The sequence below is a fragment of the Hydra viridissima genome, unplaced genomic scaffold, assembly GCF_058129835.1.
Source record: "Hydra viridissima isolate aposymbiotic clone 2 unplaced genomic scaffold, HvirCarnegie_v1 scaffold_10, whole genome shotgun sequence".
Taxonomy (NCBI): domain Eukaryota; kingdom Metazoa; phylum Cnidaria; class Hydrozoa; order Anthoathecata; family Hydridae; genus Hydra; species Hydra viridissima.
The window spans coordinates 9,200,941-9,221,937 of NW_028324309.1; the positions used below are offsets into that span (position 1 = coordinate 9,200,941).

Consider the following 20,997-nt stretch of genomic DNA (forward strand, 5'->3'; position numbering starts at 1 on the left):
AAATATTTTTCCATTATTTACAGACTTTTTCCTTTTACACCTGATATAAGTGGACTATGCTTAGAAGGTGTAAGTGGACTATGCTTAGAAGGTACAAGTGGACTATGCTTAGAAGGTACAAGTGGACTATGCTTAGAAGGTACAAGTGGACTATGCTTAGAAGCTATAAATGGATTATGCTTAGAAGGTATAAGTGGACTATGCATAGAAGCTATAAATAGACTATGCTTAGAAGCTTTAAGAAGATAGTATAAAAAAAAAATTACTGAATGAGTTAAGCGTTCTCAGATCAAACAACTAAAGTTAAAAAAGAATATTTTCATGAAGTATAACTTTAAACTGAAATACTTACAGGCTAAGTTAATTTACACTTAATTATTAAATAAATTTCACATATGATAAACAACCAACTAAATAATTACATTTATTAACTATTTTAAATATTTTAAATATTTATTATATTGTAATTTATTAGAAGGAAGTGTTAATGCTTTAAAAACATTATTTACCAAGTAAAAACTTGTCTTATTGCTATCTTCATTATGTTCTTCTGGCTCAGGAACAACATCATTGTCATCAGCAACTTGTAAGTCATGATGAGATGTTTTAATTCGAAGTTTAAATCTGTTTATCAAAAATAATTTTAGAAAAAAATCTATTGAAGAAATGTGAAACTATTATAATTGAATTAAAGCTATCTTTTAGTTAGATAAAAATTAATTTCCAAATAAAAATGAAATGTAAGCTAGAAGCATTTAATTATAAATATATAAAGAGCAATATGAAAAAAAAGTAAAACAAAATAGAAATATATACTCACGAGTGATATTGCTAAAAATAAAAATTAAAAAAAAATTACAAATAACTTCCCTTTTGGTGCAGATTTTGATTAAAATGGTTACCTGCCAAAATTCAAACCACCAAAAATATGAAGATAAAATTCAAAATAAAAACCAATAGTAAAATTAAACTAAAAACTATAAAATCAGTAGGACTTTAAAATTGAAATTAAAATTTAGTGGTGCATATATTTTCTCAATAGACAAATCATTAAAAGATATTAAAATAATTTGAAAAAAATGAATAGGATTGTGCTTTAATACTCTTGAATAATCTTACAAGCTTAAAAAAATGATTGAAATATTTTATAGGCTAGATAAAAGTAGTTTATTGATTCTTAAATTATAAGTAAAAAGACATTCCACCTTAAACTCAAACTATTTTTTATGTCGCATGGACATATTACTTTTTTGATGATGGTTATGAAGACTAGGTGATCAACATTAAACTTTCTTCCACTTCAAAATTTCATGTAGATAATTCAAATGCATCCCCTGTTTACAAGCCTAGCCCTGCAGGAAATTAAAAATGAAAAGTAAAGTAATAAAAAGATTCCAACTCTTAGCTCTATAGAAGTAATTTACTAGGATGTGCACTTTAGAGTAACATAGATCCTTTTAGAGAGAATCTTTTTAACTGGGATATAAAATTTCACCAAAAGAACTCTTTACTGAATTTTCAAAAATTTTCAGCACCTTTATGTTCTTTTACACTTCCAAACTATTTTCCTATCAAGCTTTCTTATCCTCATTAAACCCCTGGTGACAAAAATTTTGCGCAATTTTTGAGCAGTTAAATTTAGTTGAACTTGTAATTACCCAATCTCACTTTCTTCGTTGTTTTTATAAAGGGATATTTTTCTTTAACTAAGTTTTATATAGTTAAGTTATTTAATAAAAAAAACTATTGCAAACTCATACAACTATTGCAATTTACATCCTAAGGCTAAAACTAAGGTCATTTTAGAGCATTTTTTTGCCTCTTATCACCCCAAAAGAACCCTCCAACATTGTATGGTGAGGTGAAAGAACAATTAACCAAAGTCTTAAAAGCATGGATCAAAAAGAAAACCTAAAACTTTGACTGCTACAAACATTAATCATCTTAAAGCTCTTGGCAACCAGCCTGGGACTTTAACAAGAAATATTGTAAATAAATTCAAGAGTGATCCTAGATTATACAAACGTTAAGAACGAAACAAATATTTGTTATTTAAAGAAAAAACAAATTCCTGATTGCACTGATAAGCAATTAGAACAGTTGAAACAGAAGTGTGGAAAAATTTGTTGCAAATTCAGAAGCCAACTTATCACTGATGATGAATGATAACTTACATTTAAACTTCAATGCTGGATTTTACTCCTATGGACCAAAAAAGGCACTTAAAATGTAAAATATAAGTGCAAAAGGAAGTTTGAAACAAAAAATTCTTGTTTGGATTAGCAAATCCTTTCAAGGAATCTCTTAACCATTCATCATTCCTGTGGGACTGGCAATTAATAAAACAATGTATAAAAATGATTTCATTATCAAAAGATTGATTCCTTTACTAGCACACATCAAAACAATGGTAACTATGAATTTTGGCCTGACTTAGCTTCTTGACACTATGCCAGAAGTGTGATCAATTACTTGAATGAAAAAAAACATCCATTATGTTACAAAAGTTGATAATTTGGCTTTTGTCCCAGAATTATGACTTACTAAGGATTTCTATCAATACTATTTCATAAGGTGTTTTTAAAGTCTCTTCTCAGTGACATCTAGAATGCAAGTGGACAATAAGAGCTCAAATATTTTGAGGAGATTGGTTAAAAACAATTACCAGCATGACTTTAACAATGTTTGATAAATATTACTGAAACTTGTCAATGTCAACTAACTCTAATAAATTTCAGATATAATTGTAATAATCAACAATGAAAAATAGCAACAATCAAAGCTTTTTGAACATCAGAATCTTTGAACTTCCTGTTACCAAAGCCATTAATATATTTGAATCTTTTAGAAGGTCTTGTTCAACCACTGGTTTGCAAGTAATAAACAAGTAACATTAAATTATATCCCTAAATCTACATCACATCTTGAGTTAAATTCAACATCTGTTAAAATATATAAGATGTATTTGATTTCTTGAAATAGTCAGCAAAACTATAAATATTCCTATTTTTCTGCTGAAAAGTTAAAAAACAGTAAAATTCATATCTAGAAGAGTTTTCTTCAACCAATTCGGTAAACCCAGTCTTAATACTTTTACTTCATGCTTAGTTATCCTTCACAAAAAGTTCATTTGCTATTATCTCAGTGATTTCTTTATTAAGCATATCAAATATACACAGCTCAACCATTTCCTATGACCCATATTTATGGCTGTATTTATTTTAAGCTAAATCTACTTATTGTTGGTGGAAAAAACTTTTTTAAATAAACAACTATTTATAGAAAACTTAAATGTTTGTAACAGAATGGTTGTTATACTTGCAAGAAAAAAATTAAGATAAGTTTTCCTAAAGACAAAGAAAATTTTTTACCAAAATAAAATGCTTTTTGAATTATTAAAAATAAATCAATCTGAAACCAGTTTCTTTCTTCACATTTCTACAAATGGAAAGTCAAGATTGGCTTAAATGACTTGTATTGGTATGAAGATTGAGAAAATATATTCCACTACAGTGATGACATGTTAAAAATTAAAAGAAAAGAAAAAAATAAAAAGCTTTAGACAAAATTTACGCTTCAGTTTTTAATGCGACAACAAATATAATATAAACTAATAAAAAATTAATAATAAAATTAAAAATTTTCATTAACAGGTTGACAAAGAATGCTTACAGTGGACACATCACCAACTTTAATACTCATTGGTTCATCTTTAAAAGTAAAATTATCTTGATTACAATCCTACAAAAAATGACAAAAATAACAATGATTAAGTTAATAGATAAATTTATAACCATTCATTAGATGCTGGATTTTTTTAATGTAAACTTATAGATAAACCATTTTTATTACGATGATTACATCCTAGTAACTTAAATGAAAAATAATCTAAAAACTTTATAACAATAAGCTAGATACTATTTTAGCAGACATTAAATTAAACATTATTAAAAAGTAAAGACTGAAGCAATAAAAAATAAAAGTAATTGTACTTGAAAATATTTATTTAGAAATTTACTTTTAAAGTAACTTACTTTAAATCCAGGTGGATTGTAATCTTCTGGTGTTACTAAAATTAAATGTATTTCAAATTTAAAAAGGAAAATCAACAAACAAACAAAACAAAAACCAATTACAATCATCATCAAAAAAGTTCACCCCTGAATTAAAAATAGTAAGAACTCTGACAAACTTATTCTGTAACAGTAAAAAATAGATTAATTTTAAACAAAAAGAACTTTTTTCTCTCAGTATTTTGTTAAAAATTATCATATTAAAAATTCTTTTTAATATTAAATGTTGAAATTTATAATTATGACACTTTCATTTTCCTTCTATAACATATAAGCACCATCAAAGTTGTGATTTTTCAGAAAAACTGCTATTTTTTCTCCACAACATTAATGTCCCTTATGAAATTCCATTCCTTTCTCACCATTAAAATGACGAAATATTTTTGGAAATCTGTTAAATTTACAGAAAATGGAGCTTGATGCTCATTCTTGTCCATCTGAATTGAATTTCTCTAGCATATTAACAATCAGTTTGTAATTATTGTTGTAGCTTCCTAGAATTGTTTTTAACAACTTTATAAAATGCAGAAACAGCTAATTCATTTTTTTTATTTGTCAAATTTGAAAAGTTAGTCTTTTGTTTTATAATTAAATATAACAGTCTAACTTTTCCATACTTAGGTTAGGAAAACATGGTTTTTAACAACATGCCTTTCTCCTACTACCATTTTTCTCTCACAAGCTGATTCAGACGGTACTGTTACTACTATCCCAATAACAAACAGGGTATGGGTACTTAGTGAAACCACCTTATTGTCTCAGCAGAAACATTAACACTTTATGTCCAGACACATCAAATTAATTGCTTGTAAAACATGCATGATAGCATTAACTATTTTCTTTTCTTTTATAAATGAAAAATTCCTGTTGCTGAAGTCAAAAATCTATCTGATTTAGGGTTTGGAATACCGGACCAAAAATCAAATACCGGTATTTCGGTATTGAAAATTTATAATCCCGGTATTCCGGTATTAAACCGGTATTATTAGATTTCCTTTAATAATACAAATGAATGAATAATATAATTAAAAAATGGTTTGGCAATTTAAAAAAGCTATATTAACTTATTTAAAGAATAAAAAAAAGAAAAACAAAATTCAGTAAAATGTTAGTTATATATTATTCATAAGAAAAGGAAGAAAACACAAATTTTTAAGGTTCTACTTTTTCTGCAGTTGGTTGTTGATATAAGATCTCAGAAAACATAGGTTGTTAAGCGAATTATCTCCCATCCTTGACCGAATTCTGGTGCAGATTAAGCCAGCTACAGAAAAAGCTCTCTCTGATTATACACTGGTTGGTTGAATACTTAGCAAATAGTTGTATATTAAAGTTAAGTATTTTCCCCTTATGCCATTTGTCTCAAAAAATGACATTTCTTTTTTTATTGAGCGTGTGAGATCTTTTTTATTTCGGTCGATTCCACTCTCAGGTAATCTGGTGCAAATTTTTTTTGATATTGCTATCTCCAACTTTTCTTTTAAAGTCATAGAAATTTCATTTCTTTGATCAACTTCATCATCATCGACATTGAATATTATATTTGTGTTTATTATATTGTTGGCTGAAGTAGATGTTATTGCTAAAGGTGCAGCTTCATAATGCAAGTTGGCCACACCCAGACGTTGTATCTGTGAAACGATAACTTTTGCGATTGCAGCTTTGGTAATGATTGGAAATAATTCATAATCTCTATCGGTTTCATCATCGCTCGGATTTTCATTGGAGTCTGCATTGTGTAAATATTGCAAAACACTTGAGATTTCTGTTCGTCTTTCAAGAATACGTACTTTTAAAGCTGCTTTCAATTCATAACTTAATGAACATGGATGGCCAGTTATTGATTTTCATCATAAATAAAGTTGCATCTTGTCGGCAGATTGCTTCAACTGTAAGCTTAATAGGAAGTAAAACTGAAAGGATATTTGACAACATTTCAAACTCTGCATCTGAAAAAAAAAAAGGTGATTTTAAATCTATTAGACTCTTTTTGATGCAATTTTTTAATTTGACAAAACGTTCTATCATAGACACCAAACTATTCCATCGTGTTTTTGAGTCTAAAACCAGAGACAATTCTTTCCCGAACTCTTCTTTTACATATTTTTGTAGGACTTTGTCATTTTTTGTAGGCGAAGAACGAAATATTTTGACCACTTTTCGAACTTTTTGAATTAATGGTAACGTTTGCTGATGTACCAGAAAAGAAGAATTATCATCATCGTTTTCAGTGGAGGTTATGAGTAAACCATTTTCATTTTCATAATCTTCATCAACTAATTCGTCATCATCTGTGGAACTCTGCTCTTTTTCAAATCTGGGTGTAGGAACTGATGTAATGTTGGCATCTTCTTCATTATACAGACTATCCTCATTATTAGGTTTTTTATAGAGTATGCCGATAACAGCCAACTGAATTCCATGCACTAAACATAGCTGCTGATGTGCTTCGAATAACCTGCCTACCTTTGTCATAACTGCAGCGCCATCAGTGGTAATACCTACAATATTCTTGATCGAAAGCTTAAAATCACTTAACCTATCGTTGACAAGCTCAACACATTTTTCTGCGGGAATTGTTCCAAAAGCACGAATTAATCCTAGATTCCAAAATTCTTTGTCAGAGTGGACATTATTATTTATGTAACGTCTATTTCTTATCGATGTCCATTCATCGAAAGTTAGAGAAAATCTGTTTCCATTAGCAATTCTGCTAGATAATTCTTTAATTACTTCGTCTCGTATATTTTTACTGTAATTCAATACCATTTTGTGAATTGTTTTGTGATCCTTTGGTATGTTAGAAAAGCCTCTGGCTGTTAAGCCTTTTCTGATATCATATAATGTGCAAATAATATTGAATGATAAACCATCACACGCAGTCATCCTAGCTAAAATCGCTGGCAATGAATCATCCATTTTACCACTTTTAAAAAAGTTGTTTATAGTTACTGAAGGTTTTGATGTCTGTAAAAATTCTGAAGAATCTAAAACAGTGGGGCTACCTACATCTCTATTTAACAAATTGACTTTATGAATTGTTTTTAAATAGGTATGAAGACCGCTCGTAGAACCTCCATGTGTTTTTATTATTTTCTTACACAATTTGCATTTAGCACACTGTCCTGCTTTTTCTCTTAAAAAATGAAACCATGGTGAATTTTTATAATTTGCTTTGGAATGCTCCTCAAAATCTTGAATATTCATATCGGTATAAAATACAAATTTTCTAAAAGGTAATAAAATGTATAATTTATAATGTATAATTTAACTTACCGTTTGGAACTTTATATAATATTTTGATTTAACTAAAAATAACCAATATCATATATGATATTGGTATATATATACCCACATTTAATTTTGTACGATGAATTTTGTTTCCATTTATAAGATCAATTAAAATGAGCTTTCGAATGGTGAAATTATTTCGAATGGTGAAATTATTTCGAATACCGAAATAGCGGTATTCGACTTTTTTAATACCGGTATTTCGGCAACTATAAATTGTTCAAAATACCGGGATCCCGGTATTCCCAACCCTAATCTGATTAGCATAATAACTCAACAATAAATTTACAAAGAAATATGTAAGTATTAAGGTCACCTTTATATATTGTGACCACATTTATATTCAAAAACATTTGTTGTGATGAATGTGTTTATATTCTATGGTAGCTGCATTACAAATAAAAAGTTGAAACAATTTTATACTAAAAAAAGAAAGGGTTTCTACTTGCACAACAATTGAAACCTGTTAATGAAAAATTAAAAATTGCTACTGAAACAATTATGTAGTGGTGCACGTTTACCCTATTATTGAACCTTTCAATACTCTGGTTCTTTAATGGAATAAAATGCAAGAGAGAATTCTTATATAAGATAGTTTTAAAAGTATAGTTTTGAAATATACAAGTATGAAAAAAGAAGAATTATACTTAATAAAAGTGATATTTAAAATTAATTGCTGCCATTTGCAGTCATTGCATTAATTGGTGAGTAAAAATCTTTAAAACATGTTTATTGCTTCATTTTGTATTTACTGAACAAATACTCTTTGTTTGCTTTAACAAATTCTTACTAAACCATAACAGTTTTTTTTTAAATATTTAAATCCCATCCCCAAATAAAATACATACTCAATTGCAGATTATTTGCTCTCCTGTTAAGAAATTGCAATATAGCTTAGCTTAAGCAGCAATCACTATTAATCATAACAATGCTATGATGTTAACCAAAGCTGTGCTTTGAACATTACAACCATATTTGCCAAGAAAATAACCAAGAAATGTTTGAAACTGTAATGGCAACACCATTATTAGCTATTGTTGCAGTAAAAATCAGTACATTATCAATTATTTATTGGTATGTTTGTATCTGTTGCAGCTTTTAGATTATGCAAATAATTTTTCTGTAATAGGAATGCTGTAAACCAAAAGTTTTTTATTTGGTCTCTAAAACCTATGCCGATCCATGAAAATTACTCTTTAAAGGAAATGGACAAACCATCTATCAGTAGTTACACATTACATTTACTATCAGCAGTTACACAAAAATAACTTTACAGGTTGTCAAAAGACAACTCTCTCATTGAAAATACAATGAAAGTTAGCTCTCCTCCAAATCATTCTATTGCTTAGTACTGTTATTATATAAAAGGTATTGTCATAAAAAGAAATCTTTCTGGTAATATAGTTTAAAAAGACCTTATTTTTTAAACACCCTAAAATTACTTTAAGTGAGTTAATAACTATTTTAGAATAAGTTAAAAATGATATATAGGTTGATAGTATCTTATAGAAGAATATAAATCTCACTGTCATCATAATAGAGTAGCTTCATTGTCATCATTACATCATCTGAATGAAAGAATTCATTTAAATCACTATGCTAGTCAATATAGAAATGTATAAACAATCTTAAATAAAGGTCTTTAAAACAACTAACTCATATCTATAAACAATACTAAAATAGAAATTCATACATCAATCAAGCTTCACATCAAATAAATTACATCATAAACAAAATTAAAACTGCAAAAACTACAAAAACTTATTATCTTAAATAAAATAAGTACTACCTGGTAATGGACTGAGAGTTTGACTAAGCAAAACTATTGTTCTAAAATAATTTTTAAAAATTAAATCTATAAAAAAACTCATGCAGTTAACAAAAACAATTCCAAAACACAATTTAAAAAAAAATGTTTTTTTTTAAATAGTATTTTTAAAACATAATTTAGCCAACATGCCTATAAAAAGCAAATGATGATTTAAATCTGGGGCAGCTGGGAAAGGACTTTATGTGGGTCTGATTGGGCTAATGTACATTTTATCATACTTAAACCAATATATATACTTTTATAATATTTCTTGAAAGAAAATGTTTCATCAACAGAGCTATCTATAAATTAAAAATCAATTTCATGGTGAACAAATTGAGGAGCAAATGTTTTCTTTAAAAAGTATCAGAAAAAGAACTTTCAGGAGCTTTTAAGTAAAAAACAAAACAATCTGCAGTTTAAAATACTTTTTAAGGGTAAACTCTGCCCCTCATGATCTACTCTAGCTAAATCACTGAATAAAAGTTTAGCAACTAAAGTTTAGTTGCTACACTTGCGTTTTTTAGCTGATCCATAGCCATTATAATTTGTTGAATGTCTTCATTAAAACAAACTCATGTGAAATTTGAAGTGCTTATAATGGATAGGTTTTAAGAAAGGAATGCAACACCAGGAAGCTTTGATTATTTCTCCTGACTCCAACCCCATTCAAAATCCAGTTACCTACAACAGTCTTATGGTAATAAAACACAGCTCAAATAATAGCCTTATTTATTTTACAATAGTAAAAGAATGGATAAACCATTTGGAATCCAACTGCCCATACTACTCTTAATTTTCACCTGTGTGGACATGTTGGCTGGACAGATATAATATTTAAAACAATCATGTTTAACACTCTCAATCATAATTTTTTATTTTAAAATTTTAGCTTTCAATATATATATATATATATATATATATATATATATATATATATATATATATATATATATATATATATATATATATATATATATATATATATATATATATATATATATATATACATCTAACAATAAATAGCAAACAAAAGAGATTTATACACCATGCAAGGAAATCATTATTATTTAGCAATGGAACTGCTTGGATTAAGAAAAACGGGGGATTATTTGGCATCACCATGGGGGCCTATGATGGCGTGGAGATTTGCGAATTAGTGGGGATTTTTATTTTGCATCAAATCTCGCAGTTTTATGAAAAAAGCAATTTCGGTATATATCGAGATGATGGATTAGCTATGTTTAGGAACAAAAGTGGTCAGGAAATAGAGAGAATAAAGAAACATTTTGTACAAATTTTTAAAAATAATAATCTTCTTATCTCTATTAAATGCAATTTGAAAATAGTCAACTATCTCGATCTAACACTAAATCTTAACGATGGTTCTTTTCAACCATATCGCAAACCAGATAATATACTGAATTATATAAATACTAGTTCTAATCATCCACCGAGTGTAATAAAAAGTATTCCTAAAACTATTGAATTAAGATTATCAGCAGCATCGTCAAGTGAAGCGATTTTTAAAGAAAGTATTCCTCCTTATCAAGAAGCCTTGAAAAAATCGGGTTACAATTGCGAACTTGCGTACCATCCAAGTATAAAATCAACAAACGGCAACCATAAACGTAAGATAATTTGGTATAATCCTCCTTTCAGTGCAAATGTTGTTACAAAAATAGGTAAATGTTTTTTGAACCTCATCGACCACCACTCCCAGTTAAGCACAGGCTTCGTAAAATATTTAATAGAAACACAATCAAAATTAGTTATTCTTGCATGCCAAATATAAAATCCATTATTAACTCTCACAACAAAAACATTTTGCAAAATGAGGCAAAAACTAATGAAATGAAATGCAACTGCACTGACAAATCCAAATGTCCAATGAACAACCATTGCCTTTCCAACAACATTGTTTATCAGGCCACCGTATATTCGAACAATCCGGAATATAAAGGAAAAGTGTATATAGGACTTAGCGAAACATCTTTCAAAGCTTGGTATGCTAACCACCTAAAATCCTTTAATGCAGTTAGGTACAAGAAGGATACAGAGCTATCAAAGGAGGTATGGAAATTAAAATAAAAAAACTTCACACCTTTTGTCAGATGGAAAATTATTAAAAAATGCAAACCATACAACCCAGCCTCAAGAGTTTGTAACCTTTGTTTGAACGAGAAGTTTGAAATTTTGATGTACAAAGGAAATAACCTACTTAATACAAGGAGTGAAATGGTCTCGAAGTGCAGGCACAAGAATAAGTTCCTTATTTCCTCATTTGATACCGAAGATTGATCCTGGTTGGTTCACTTTACGTTTACGTCACATTACACTTTTAAGATTTTGTTTCCATGGAGTCATTAGAACTCATGCCACCATAATTATAAATGTAATTTTAACGTTTAATTTTGTAATATATGGCTGATGATTGCCGTTAGGCATGAAACTTAAAAGTTCCATAATAAAAGTTTTTTTCTTTATCGTTTTTAATTATAATTATAAATCGCTCTGTTTTGAAATTTATATATAATCAAAATAAATTTCCTAAACATCGAGCACTTTTCAAGGAACAAGAGCTTTGTATTATTTTAATACAACACTACATCAAACGATATATATATATATATATATATATATATAATGACATCATTTGGTTATGTTTATTATAATTTTTTACACGGTTTTTTAACGGTTTTATTAGTTTGATAATGGCTCTCACCATAAGAGCGAAATATTACATAAAAAAGAAAAAGAAATAATAGTATGATACCGTATATAATGTTTTAATAATTATAATATAATAATATATATATATATACACACACACACACACACACACACACACACACACACATATATATATACATATATATAGTGGGTGCAAAAAGTATCCAACACAAAGGAAAAACTTTATTCAATTAAAGCCTATTCAACAAAATAACATAAACAAACAATATTCTAATATAATTTTACATGGGAAATAAAAATATCATATCAAAACAACATATCATTAAATGTTAACTTGATAACTGCAATTTTGTAAAAGTTAAGGTTCAAAAAGTATCCAACACATCATAAAAAAAGAATTTGATTCGCCAATAATTTGTCATCTGTTATGTTCGAAAGAATATTCTAGAATCAGAAAACGTTGGAACATTCTAGAATGCAAAAGAACATCATAGAATCTTTCTAACTGCAGTCATTCATTACCTGACATCTTCATTGAAAGGTGGTCTAAATTTTATGCTCTTCAACAAAGCCTAAAACTGCAGAATTGTCTGAATTAACTAGAAAATCAATTATTCAGCTGCACAGAAATGGTTTGGGATATAGAAAAATTTCATCTGTGTTAAATATCCCAATTTTGACAGTTGGTGATACTGTTCTGAGGTGGAAATCCTTCCATCTTTCTTTCTACTAGTCTGCCTCATTCAGAGCGTCCTACAAAAATGTCTGACCGCACAGCTAGGAATTTAGTTAAAAAAGTACAGAATAATCCTCGACTGACTCGCTCTGAACTGCAAAAGGACTTGCAATTATCTAGGACAAATGTTTGCAAGAATACAATTAGGACAGTTCTTCGAAAGAGAGGATTCCACTCTCGATCACTAAGAAAAACCCCTCTCTTGAAGGAAATTCACGTAAAGAAACGCCGGAACTTTGATGAAGAGCACTTGAGTAAACCTTCAAGCTTTTGGGATAAAATATTATGGTCAGATGAGACTAAAATAGAGTTGTTTGGTCAGAACTGTGTCAGTCATGTTTGGAGACAGAACTCTGTGTTTCACCCAAAGAATACCATCCCAACAGTGAAGTTTGGAGGTAGCAGCATAATGTTTTGGGGTTGTTTCTCTTCTGCAGGCCCTGGGGAATTGGAAATCATAGAAGGAAGGATGAACTCTGAAATGTATCGGAGCATTCTTGAGAGATGTCTCGTGAAGTCAGCCAAAAAATTCAACCTTCCTCGAGGTTGGATATTCAAACAAGACAATGACCCTAAGTACACGGCAAGGGCAACTCATGCATGGTTTCAGGAGAGGGAAATCGACTTATTGGAATGGCCAAGCCAATCACCTGACCTCAATCCTATTGAAAACCTGTGGTGGGAATTGAAATTGAGGGTACAGGAGAGAGATCCAAGAAACCTTATCCAATTGAAAGAAATATGCAAGGAAGAGTGGGCTAAAATTCCTATGTGCTAATCTTGTGAACAAGTATTCCAATCATTTAGAAGCAGTTTTGGGTGCTAAAGGTCACATGACGAAGTATTAAGTAAATTTTTTACGATATGTTGGATACTTTTTGAACCTTAACTTTTACAAAATTGCAATTATCAAGTCAACATTTAATGATATTGTTGTTTTGATATGATATTTGTATTTCCCATGTAAAATTACATTAGAATAGTGTTTGTTTATGTTATTTGGTTGAATAGGCTTTAATTAAATAAAGTTTTTCCTTTGTGTCGGACACTTTTTGCAACCACTTTATATATGTATATATATATGTATGTATGTATGTATGTATGTATGTATGTATGTATGTATGTATGTATGTATGTATGTATGTATGTATGTATGTATGTATGTATGTATGTATGTATGTATATATTGAAATAACTTTTGAGTTAAACTTACCTTAATAAACGAATGGTTGCTTTCTTAGTTTCTGTGTCAGATCTAGCTATTGAAATTTTAGTACCATTTCTAAATCAAAAATACTTTTATTACTTTAAATTTTTGACCAAATCGATTCTACTCAAAAAATCTTTTTTTTCTATGACTTTGTTAAAATTTCTAGGTGAAACTAAAGACCTACATACCTATAGATATCTAAACCAGCTCCATCACCATATGAAAACTGAAATACAGAAATTAGCAGATTTCAATAATTTAATACTTTACATACTGAAATATCTCTACTTTTTTATATAACAATCTACATATTAAACATTTTTTTTGTGTATATTTAGTTAAGATCATGAAAACATTTCAGATTGTAAACTTTTCATCTCTTTTTGAAGAAACTATCAAGATAATTAGTGATGGGAATGCTTTAAAATTCTTTTAGGCAAAAATAAAGTACCTCAATGTGAATAGTAAAGAGGTGAAAAAATTTTTGTTTAAAAAAAGTAGAAGTAGGGGATAGTGTGGAAATATTTATCTTTTAATATAATATTCTATCTTTTAATATAAAATTTAATATTAATAATATTTCATCTTTTAATATAAAATAAATATTCAATTTGATTTGATCAGAAAATTTTTTGATAGGAGATGTTAATTAGCTCATCCTATGATGGATATATAGCATGGATTGCTTACTTCTTTTGAGTTATTAGAAAAAATTTCAAGCATTGCAGGCTAGTCAATACTAAACAGATTGCACAAGTCAGAAAACATGGAATAAGCTAAAAGAACATCTTCCGTTTGATACTGAGTTGCCAGCACCTGGGTGCTCTGGCATATTAAATAACAATACAGCCAAAAGAATGGTTCAGGATAATGTACTCAGGATAATAAGTTCTATAGAAGTTCTATGAAACATAGCTAAAGGAATGTTATAAGAGTTCTATGGTAATGCTATAAAATTTTTAAGAAAGCCTATAGGCTCTTTGTCCTGGATTCTTACAGTTAAAATATTAGAAATTAATGAGAACCTTGTAAAAGTATTTTTGATTATTTTGGCAACCTTTTCTTTTATATTCAAAATCAATCTAGAGTATTTTCATATTGAGACACAGCAAACATCTGTCTGTATGGTTTTAAAAAATTACCCTTATTTCTACATGCCAAAAATCATACACAAGTTATCTGAAAAGATCAGGAGTCAATAAATAGACTTTAAAAAGTCTTTTCAAGAAAATTCCACAGACTAAGATTTGATGAGGAATTAATTGTATTCATTAGAACATATCATAAGCTCTTTTAAGAGGTGACTTTGACTAGAAAAAAACAAAAGCAAAAGCACTATCTCTTGATTAATAAAGTTTTTAAGAAAATTGATTTTTGATTATAGACATAAAATTTTCCATGCGTTTTTTATTTTGTTTTGTTTTCATATTTAAAAACATTTAACTCTAGTCAGATAACATTACAAAAAATATTTTTGCTTACTCTGTACATTATACAACCCTTTATCTGAAAAGCATATAATAATTATTATATGCTTTTAAGATAAAAAATTACATTCAACAAATAATGTACCTGAGAGTTTAAACTGTGTATCATCTTGCAATGTTTTTCTGAGATCAACTTGTATTTTTTAAACTTTTATGTTCAATTACTAATGGGCTTGGGAGCATATCTTCAAAATTGACTTAGTTGGCCATGTAAATAAATTCAAGGCAAAAGTTCTAAAAGATTTGTTTCATTCAATCTTTTATATGATTCTCAACTTTGATCCTTAGCAACTTTTAATTCATTTTAAATCTACAATCATATCTTAAGTCTATAAATTATATATAGTGTTTTATATACATAAAAATAACTTTAATTAGATTTTGTATTCATTTCCTTTTCTCTTGTTTTATACCCTAAAAATCTCATTTATTTTTATGAAGGTACTAAAAAATAATTTAATGAATGAATTGCATTAAAAGTTAAAGATTTTTTTCTCTGCAGAATCCTTCTGCTCCTGGAAAAATTGGGAAAAAGTATTGATCATTCAATTTTGGTTATTGTAATCTTACAGTTTCTTTAAAATAAAAACAGGAACATTTTAAAACTTTCTATCAGTTAACTTTATTTTTAGTAGTGATTGGAAGATAAATCCACCTATCATCAATTTTTTTTTTCTCCCAGCTAAAAAAATTATCATTTTTTTTTAGTGGCATTTTATTCAGTATAAATTCTTTTTTGAGCATTTGAATGGGTTTTCTTTAAAATTTAGGATAAATTGTAAGAAAGTCCAGAATGAAAAAGATCTTCCTAACTTTCCCTTCTGAATTTGTTTTTTGTAATAATAATGTTTTATTTAGCAATAGTAAGCATCAGAAAAGTCATTTACAAGTTTTAAGAAGTTATTTTAAAAAATTCCAAAGTAGTTAAGACTCTCGTTAATACTTTGAGTTTACAGAAAAATGATGAAAAATTGGAGCTATTCAGCTTCTGTGGAACCTTTAATAGTTCTTCATATAAAATATGGGTTTCCACAGCATATAAGCTAGGTCAGTATTTTTTATTTTTCTGTGATCAATGTTTTGATAACCTTACTCTGTGAGTAGTTTTCACCTTCTAGTATTTTTTTTCTCAATTAACTTGGATTAGATTAGTTATCATAGTTGACCTTAATTTATTGAAAGTTATAAAATAACAATGAAATGAAAAATAAAAAAATAAAATGTCAGTTACATTTTAACAAGATAAATCCTATTCAAACACAATACCTAGTTTTGCACATGTTCAAAACAAATCTTAATCAGAAACTAAGATATAGTATCTTTAATTCTCCTATTTTAGTTATTGAATATAATTAATATTATTTCTTTGTAGTAAAATACCAATGAAATCCAATACTGTAAATGTAGGATATAGCCCATTGATATTTTGTTTACATTGTTCAATATCTATTCTTACCTTAAAAGAATATTCCTCAATTACTGTCTAAAAAACAAAATAAACTAGCAATTAAGTCATTTTAATGTAACAAAACATAATTACAAAAAAATATAAAAATTCCATGAATCATACATCTGGATCATCAGGGTCTTCATATATCTAAATAATATAAGTAAAAAACACTATGAAAGATTTTCTAAACATTTATATACCAAATATTTTCTAAACATTTAAGGAAGTTTAGGGATAATATTTTCCTTTTATATTTATAATAAAACTAGATAACATCCTTCTTGTAAAAACATTCTACCATCAATTATAAAAACAACAATTATTTTTATTTTTTATTTTGAAAAAAAAAAAAGAAAAAAGAAAAAAGAAAAAAAAAAAAAATCAAAAATTTGATTGTAGTTCATAAACTCTAAAAATAAAAAAATAATGCCAGAATCGAAAATAGATATGAAAGTTTGATGACTTTTTTTAAACAACTACTCCTTAACATTATTTTAAAGTTTATAACAACAACTTTGAAAGTGAACAAAAAATCAACTGTGTTATTTCTCAATAGTCAAAAGTACAAAAAATGAAGTCTTTACATCAAATAATAGTTAATTCAATTTAAAACCAAGCTCAAGAATGTTAAAAAAAAAAAAAGCAACAACATAAAGTATGAACAACTTATTACAAAATGCAAATAAAAAAATAAAACACTTACACCAACCAAAACTGCTCTCAACTAAAAATTATAAAAGCACTTTAAAATAAACATGTATATGTATGTATGTATGTATGTATGTATGTATGTATGTATGTATGTATGTATGTATGTATGTATGTATGTATGTATGCATGTATGTATGTATGTATGTTTGTATGTTTGTATGTATGTATGTATGTATGTATGTATGTATGTATGTATGTATGTATGTATGTATGTATGTATGTATGTATGTATGTATGTATGTATGTATGTATGTATGTATGTATGTATGTATGTATGTATGTATGTATGTATGTATGTATGTATGCATGCATGTATGTAAAAAATATTAAAAATAAAATTTTGCAATTTATTGCAACTTTTTATTGCAAACCCATTTAATGAATTAAAATTCTAAATAATCTATTGTGACATATAATAACATATAAGATTTTAGTGAATTACTTTTCCATAATAAGTTTATACTTAAAAATTTTTGCTTAAACTTTTTGGTGATTTTTGTTAATGGAAAACTTTCTTCAAACTTTAATTTTTTTCAATGTTTAAAATCTGTGGTACTATTAAACAAAACCATACTTACATATTTTTTCTCCAGAGCATCAAAGCAACCTCTTATCCTATTTTAAAAAAATTAAAATTTTTAACAGTAATTTAGTTAAATATGAATAATACTTGATTTATCTCAAGTCTTACCATTGTATCACACGACACGCTTCAGGACAGGCACTATCATCACGCAATATCTTAAGATTCACATCTTTAAAGAATAAACAAAATTAAAGTATTCTGATTTTAAGAAACATTTTTAAAACTTAATAAAATTCAGATGGATTGAACTTTAGATTAAAAAATAAATAAAATTAGACAAATTAATTAGTTACCTTCTAAGCATCTATCACCAAATGCATTTTCTGGAAAGAGAGCTCTAAAGCATTGAAATTTTAAATTAACAAAAAATAGACACTAAAATAAAGCAAAATAAAAGCCAAGTCAAGTCACCTTCAATATTAAACATATTTTTTAATACTAATTTTTCAGTTAAATTATACAAAATTTATAATAGGATTGTATAAAAAGAATTATTAGGTAGATTTAAATCTTTGAACAAGATTTTCCAAACTTTATTAACATTAAGCGAGGTATTTTGCACAACTTCCCAGAACTTATTTTTTAAAAAAAATTCTTACATTACTCGTTAGTTATAAATATTTAATCTGGAATTCAGTAACTTAGTATATTTAAAGAAATATCAGTTGTTTAATCCTAAATGAATGCAACAAAAATAAGGAAAGTGACAGTATATAAAAGATTTGAAAATTGTTTTCATTTACTATATATTCCAAAGTGTAATCTAACGCTTTAGTAACAGTAAAATTTTAATCTATTTACTCCACTACAGCATTGTGAAGAAATACAATAAGTCTATTCATAGGCACCTGCAAGAAAAATCACAGGGAACAAACAAGAGACTAATTCATATAATTAAGCAGTATTGTTATAGCCAAAGTGTGACATGAAAACAAAGGAGCCTCTCCCCTGGTTTTCCAAAGAAAATCTTTTTTTTATTGGAATTTACCTTGCATAATAACAAAAAATAAATTCCTAACCAATATTTTTCAGGAAGAAATTCTTTTCAAAGGAAAATTTTGATAACCTGAATTTTTCTTTAGAAATGAAATATTGTGAAACCATGCTCATTAAACATTTTTTGATTAGTTGTAATAAAGTTAACAAATGCATAAAAGAATATTTTGCTAAGATTAATTAATGGTTTTTGAGAGTAAAAAGTTCCATTTTAAAACTTAAATTATACTATTTTAACTAACTTATAAATTTTAAAGAACTTTTTTATTAAATAAAACTTTATAAAAAAACATTATGTAACAATTCAAAGTTGATGTATAAGTTTCTTTGTTATCTAATGATATATAAGCTTTTTTGTTAACTTTATCAATCATCTTACTATTTACAAAAAAAATGTGATTGTTTTTATCTACAATTTTTAATGAACCAATTTATTGTTTATAAGAATGATAAACACAATACAGTATGATAGAGCAAAAGATTATTGTAAACTATAAAGTTTTAAAAGTATTTTCTAGTCTATAATACAATGCTGCTCAAAGTTTAGCATGCAATGGAATTAAATTTACTTGTCTTCTTTAGAACTTAAAAAATAGAAAAAAAATTTTTCAAACACAAAATTTATTTTTTAGAAATGTTAAGAGAAAAAAAAATTAAAAAATTAAAAAAACAATGAAAAAAAATATCTATTTTTTATGCACATCTTTTCTCTTAGATCTTCAGCTGAAGTTACTGGCTCTTTGGTAAATTTTCTGTCCAACATGGCCCAAACATTTTCAATTGGATCAGGTGATATTCAGCTGGCTACTGAAGTATTTTGATATTGTTTTGCTCAAACCACGCTGTTACAGATTTTGTATAATGGCATGGAGTGTTGTCTTGTTGAAACATTCACTTGGGTTTGTTACCAAAAAAAATGTCCTTGGTAGGCATTAAATAGTTTTTAAAGGTGCCAATGTATTTATGTTGGTCCATTAGACCATTCTATAAAATGTATAGACTTAGGCCATCATATGTAAAGCAGCCCCAAATACCAACTAAACCACCTCCACCTTGTAGCCTTGGTATAATTAAGCAACTATTACACTTTTCATTGTGGTGCCTATGGACAATCAATTTGTTCTTACTATTTAGGATGATATAGTTTGAATCATCACTAAAAACAATTTATATATATATAATTACTCATTTTTAAAATTGCTTTACAAAATTCAATTCATTTTAAATGGTCTATTGGTTTTAATAATGGTTTTCTGGCAGCAACATAACACCATATTTTACAGTCTATTAGTCTTCTATTAACTGCCTTTATTGATAAGTGACAGGTTTACTACTTGTGCAATCTGTTTCGCTGAGTATTTAGGATTTTTTCTGTCAATTTTATAAATAGAATTATCATCAGTGATACTTGCCATTCTTGGTCATCCAGAACACTTTTTGTCAGCAGTACTACCAGTTTTGTTAACTTTGGTAATAGTTCTACTAACACATGATGGTGAAACACGCTTTAAAATTTTAGAACTTTCAATATTAGAGTGACCTCCCATTACTATGCTGTTTGATTTCTTGACTTGTTTTTTCTTCCCATAGCATATTTTCAGACAAATGTTAAGCAAAAATGATGAATTAAATTAGAAAAAACTTTTAAAATCTCTATATTATAATGAACTTTATACTATATATATAAAAAAATACTATATATATATATATATATATATATATATATATATATATATATATATATATATATATATATACACAGTATGCAAAAAAAATAATCGTACACTTGAAAAAAAATCATAATTTAAAAATTGCATCAAAAAAATGAGTTTTCTGTTAAAATACTTGAAATTTTTTTTTAGATTTTTTATCAAGTATTGTTTAAAGAATTTATTTGTGTATTGGTGAATTAATTGCTTTTCATACCTATTTAATTTTACACAATTGATCTAA

At 27.4% G+C, this 20,997-nt stretch overlaps 1 protein-coding gene across 1 annotated transcript in view; it reads right to left on the minus strand.

Moving 5' to 3' along the window:
- LOC145181210 (HORMA domain-containing protein 1-like) overlaps positions 1–20,997 on the minus strand; it is a 30,361-nt gene that overhangs the window by 3,781 nt on the left and 5,583 nt on the right. Inside the window, exons 6-19 of the mRNA XM_090099672.1 lie at positions 18,342–18,385; positions 18,154–18,217; positions 18,041–18,077; positions 17,455–17,475; positions 16,872–16,898; positions 16,758–16,784; positions 14,003–14,040; positions 13,818–13,886; positions 9,154–9,194; positions 8,891–8,932; positions 4,035–4,069; positions 3,673–3,741; positions 821–831; positions 510–624 (exon numbers count right to left, since the gene is read on the minus strand). Coding sequence (XP_089955798.1) covers positions 510–624; positions 821–831; positions 3,673–3,741; positions 4,035–4,069; positions 8,891–8,932; positions 9,154–9,194; positions 13,818–13,886; positions 14,003–14,040; positions 16,758–16,784; positions 16,872–16,898; positions 17,455–17,475; positions 18,041–18,077; positions 18,154–18,217; positions 18,342–18,385 — 640 coding nt within the window. The remainder of the gene's footprint in view (positions 1–509; positions 625–820; positions 832–3,672; positions 3,742–4,034; positions 4,070–8,890; positions 8,933–9,153; positions 9,195–13,817; positions 13,887–14,002; positions 14,041–16,757; positions 16,785–16,871; positions 16,899–17,454; positions 17,476–18,040; positions 18,078–18,153; positions 18,218–18,341; positions 18,386–20,997) is intronic.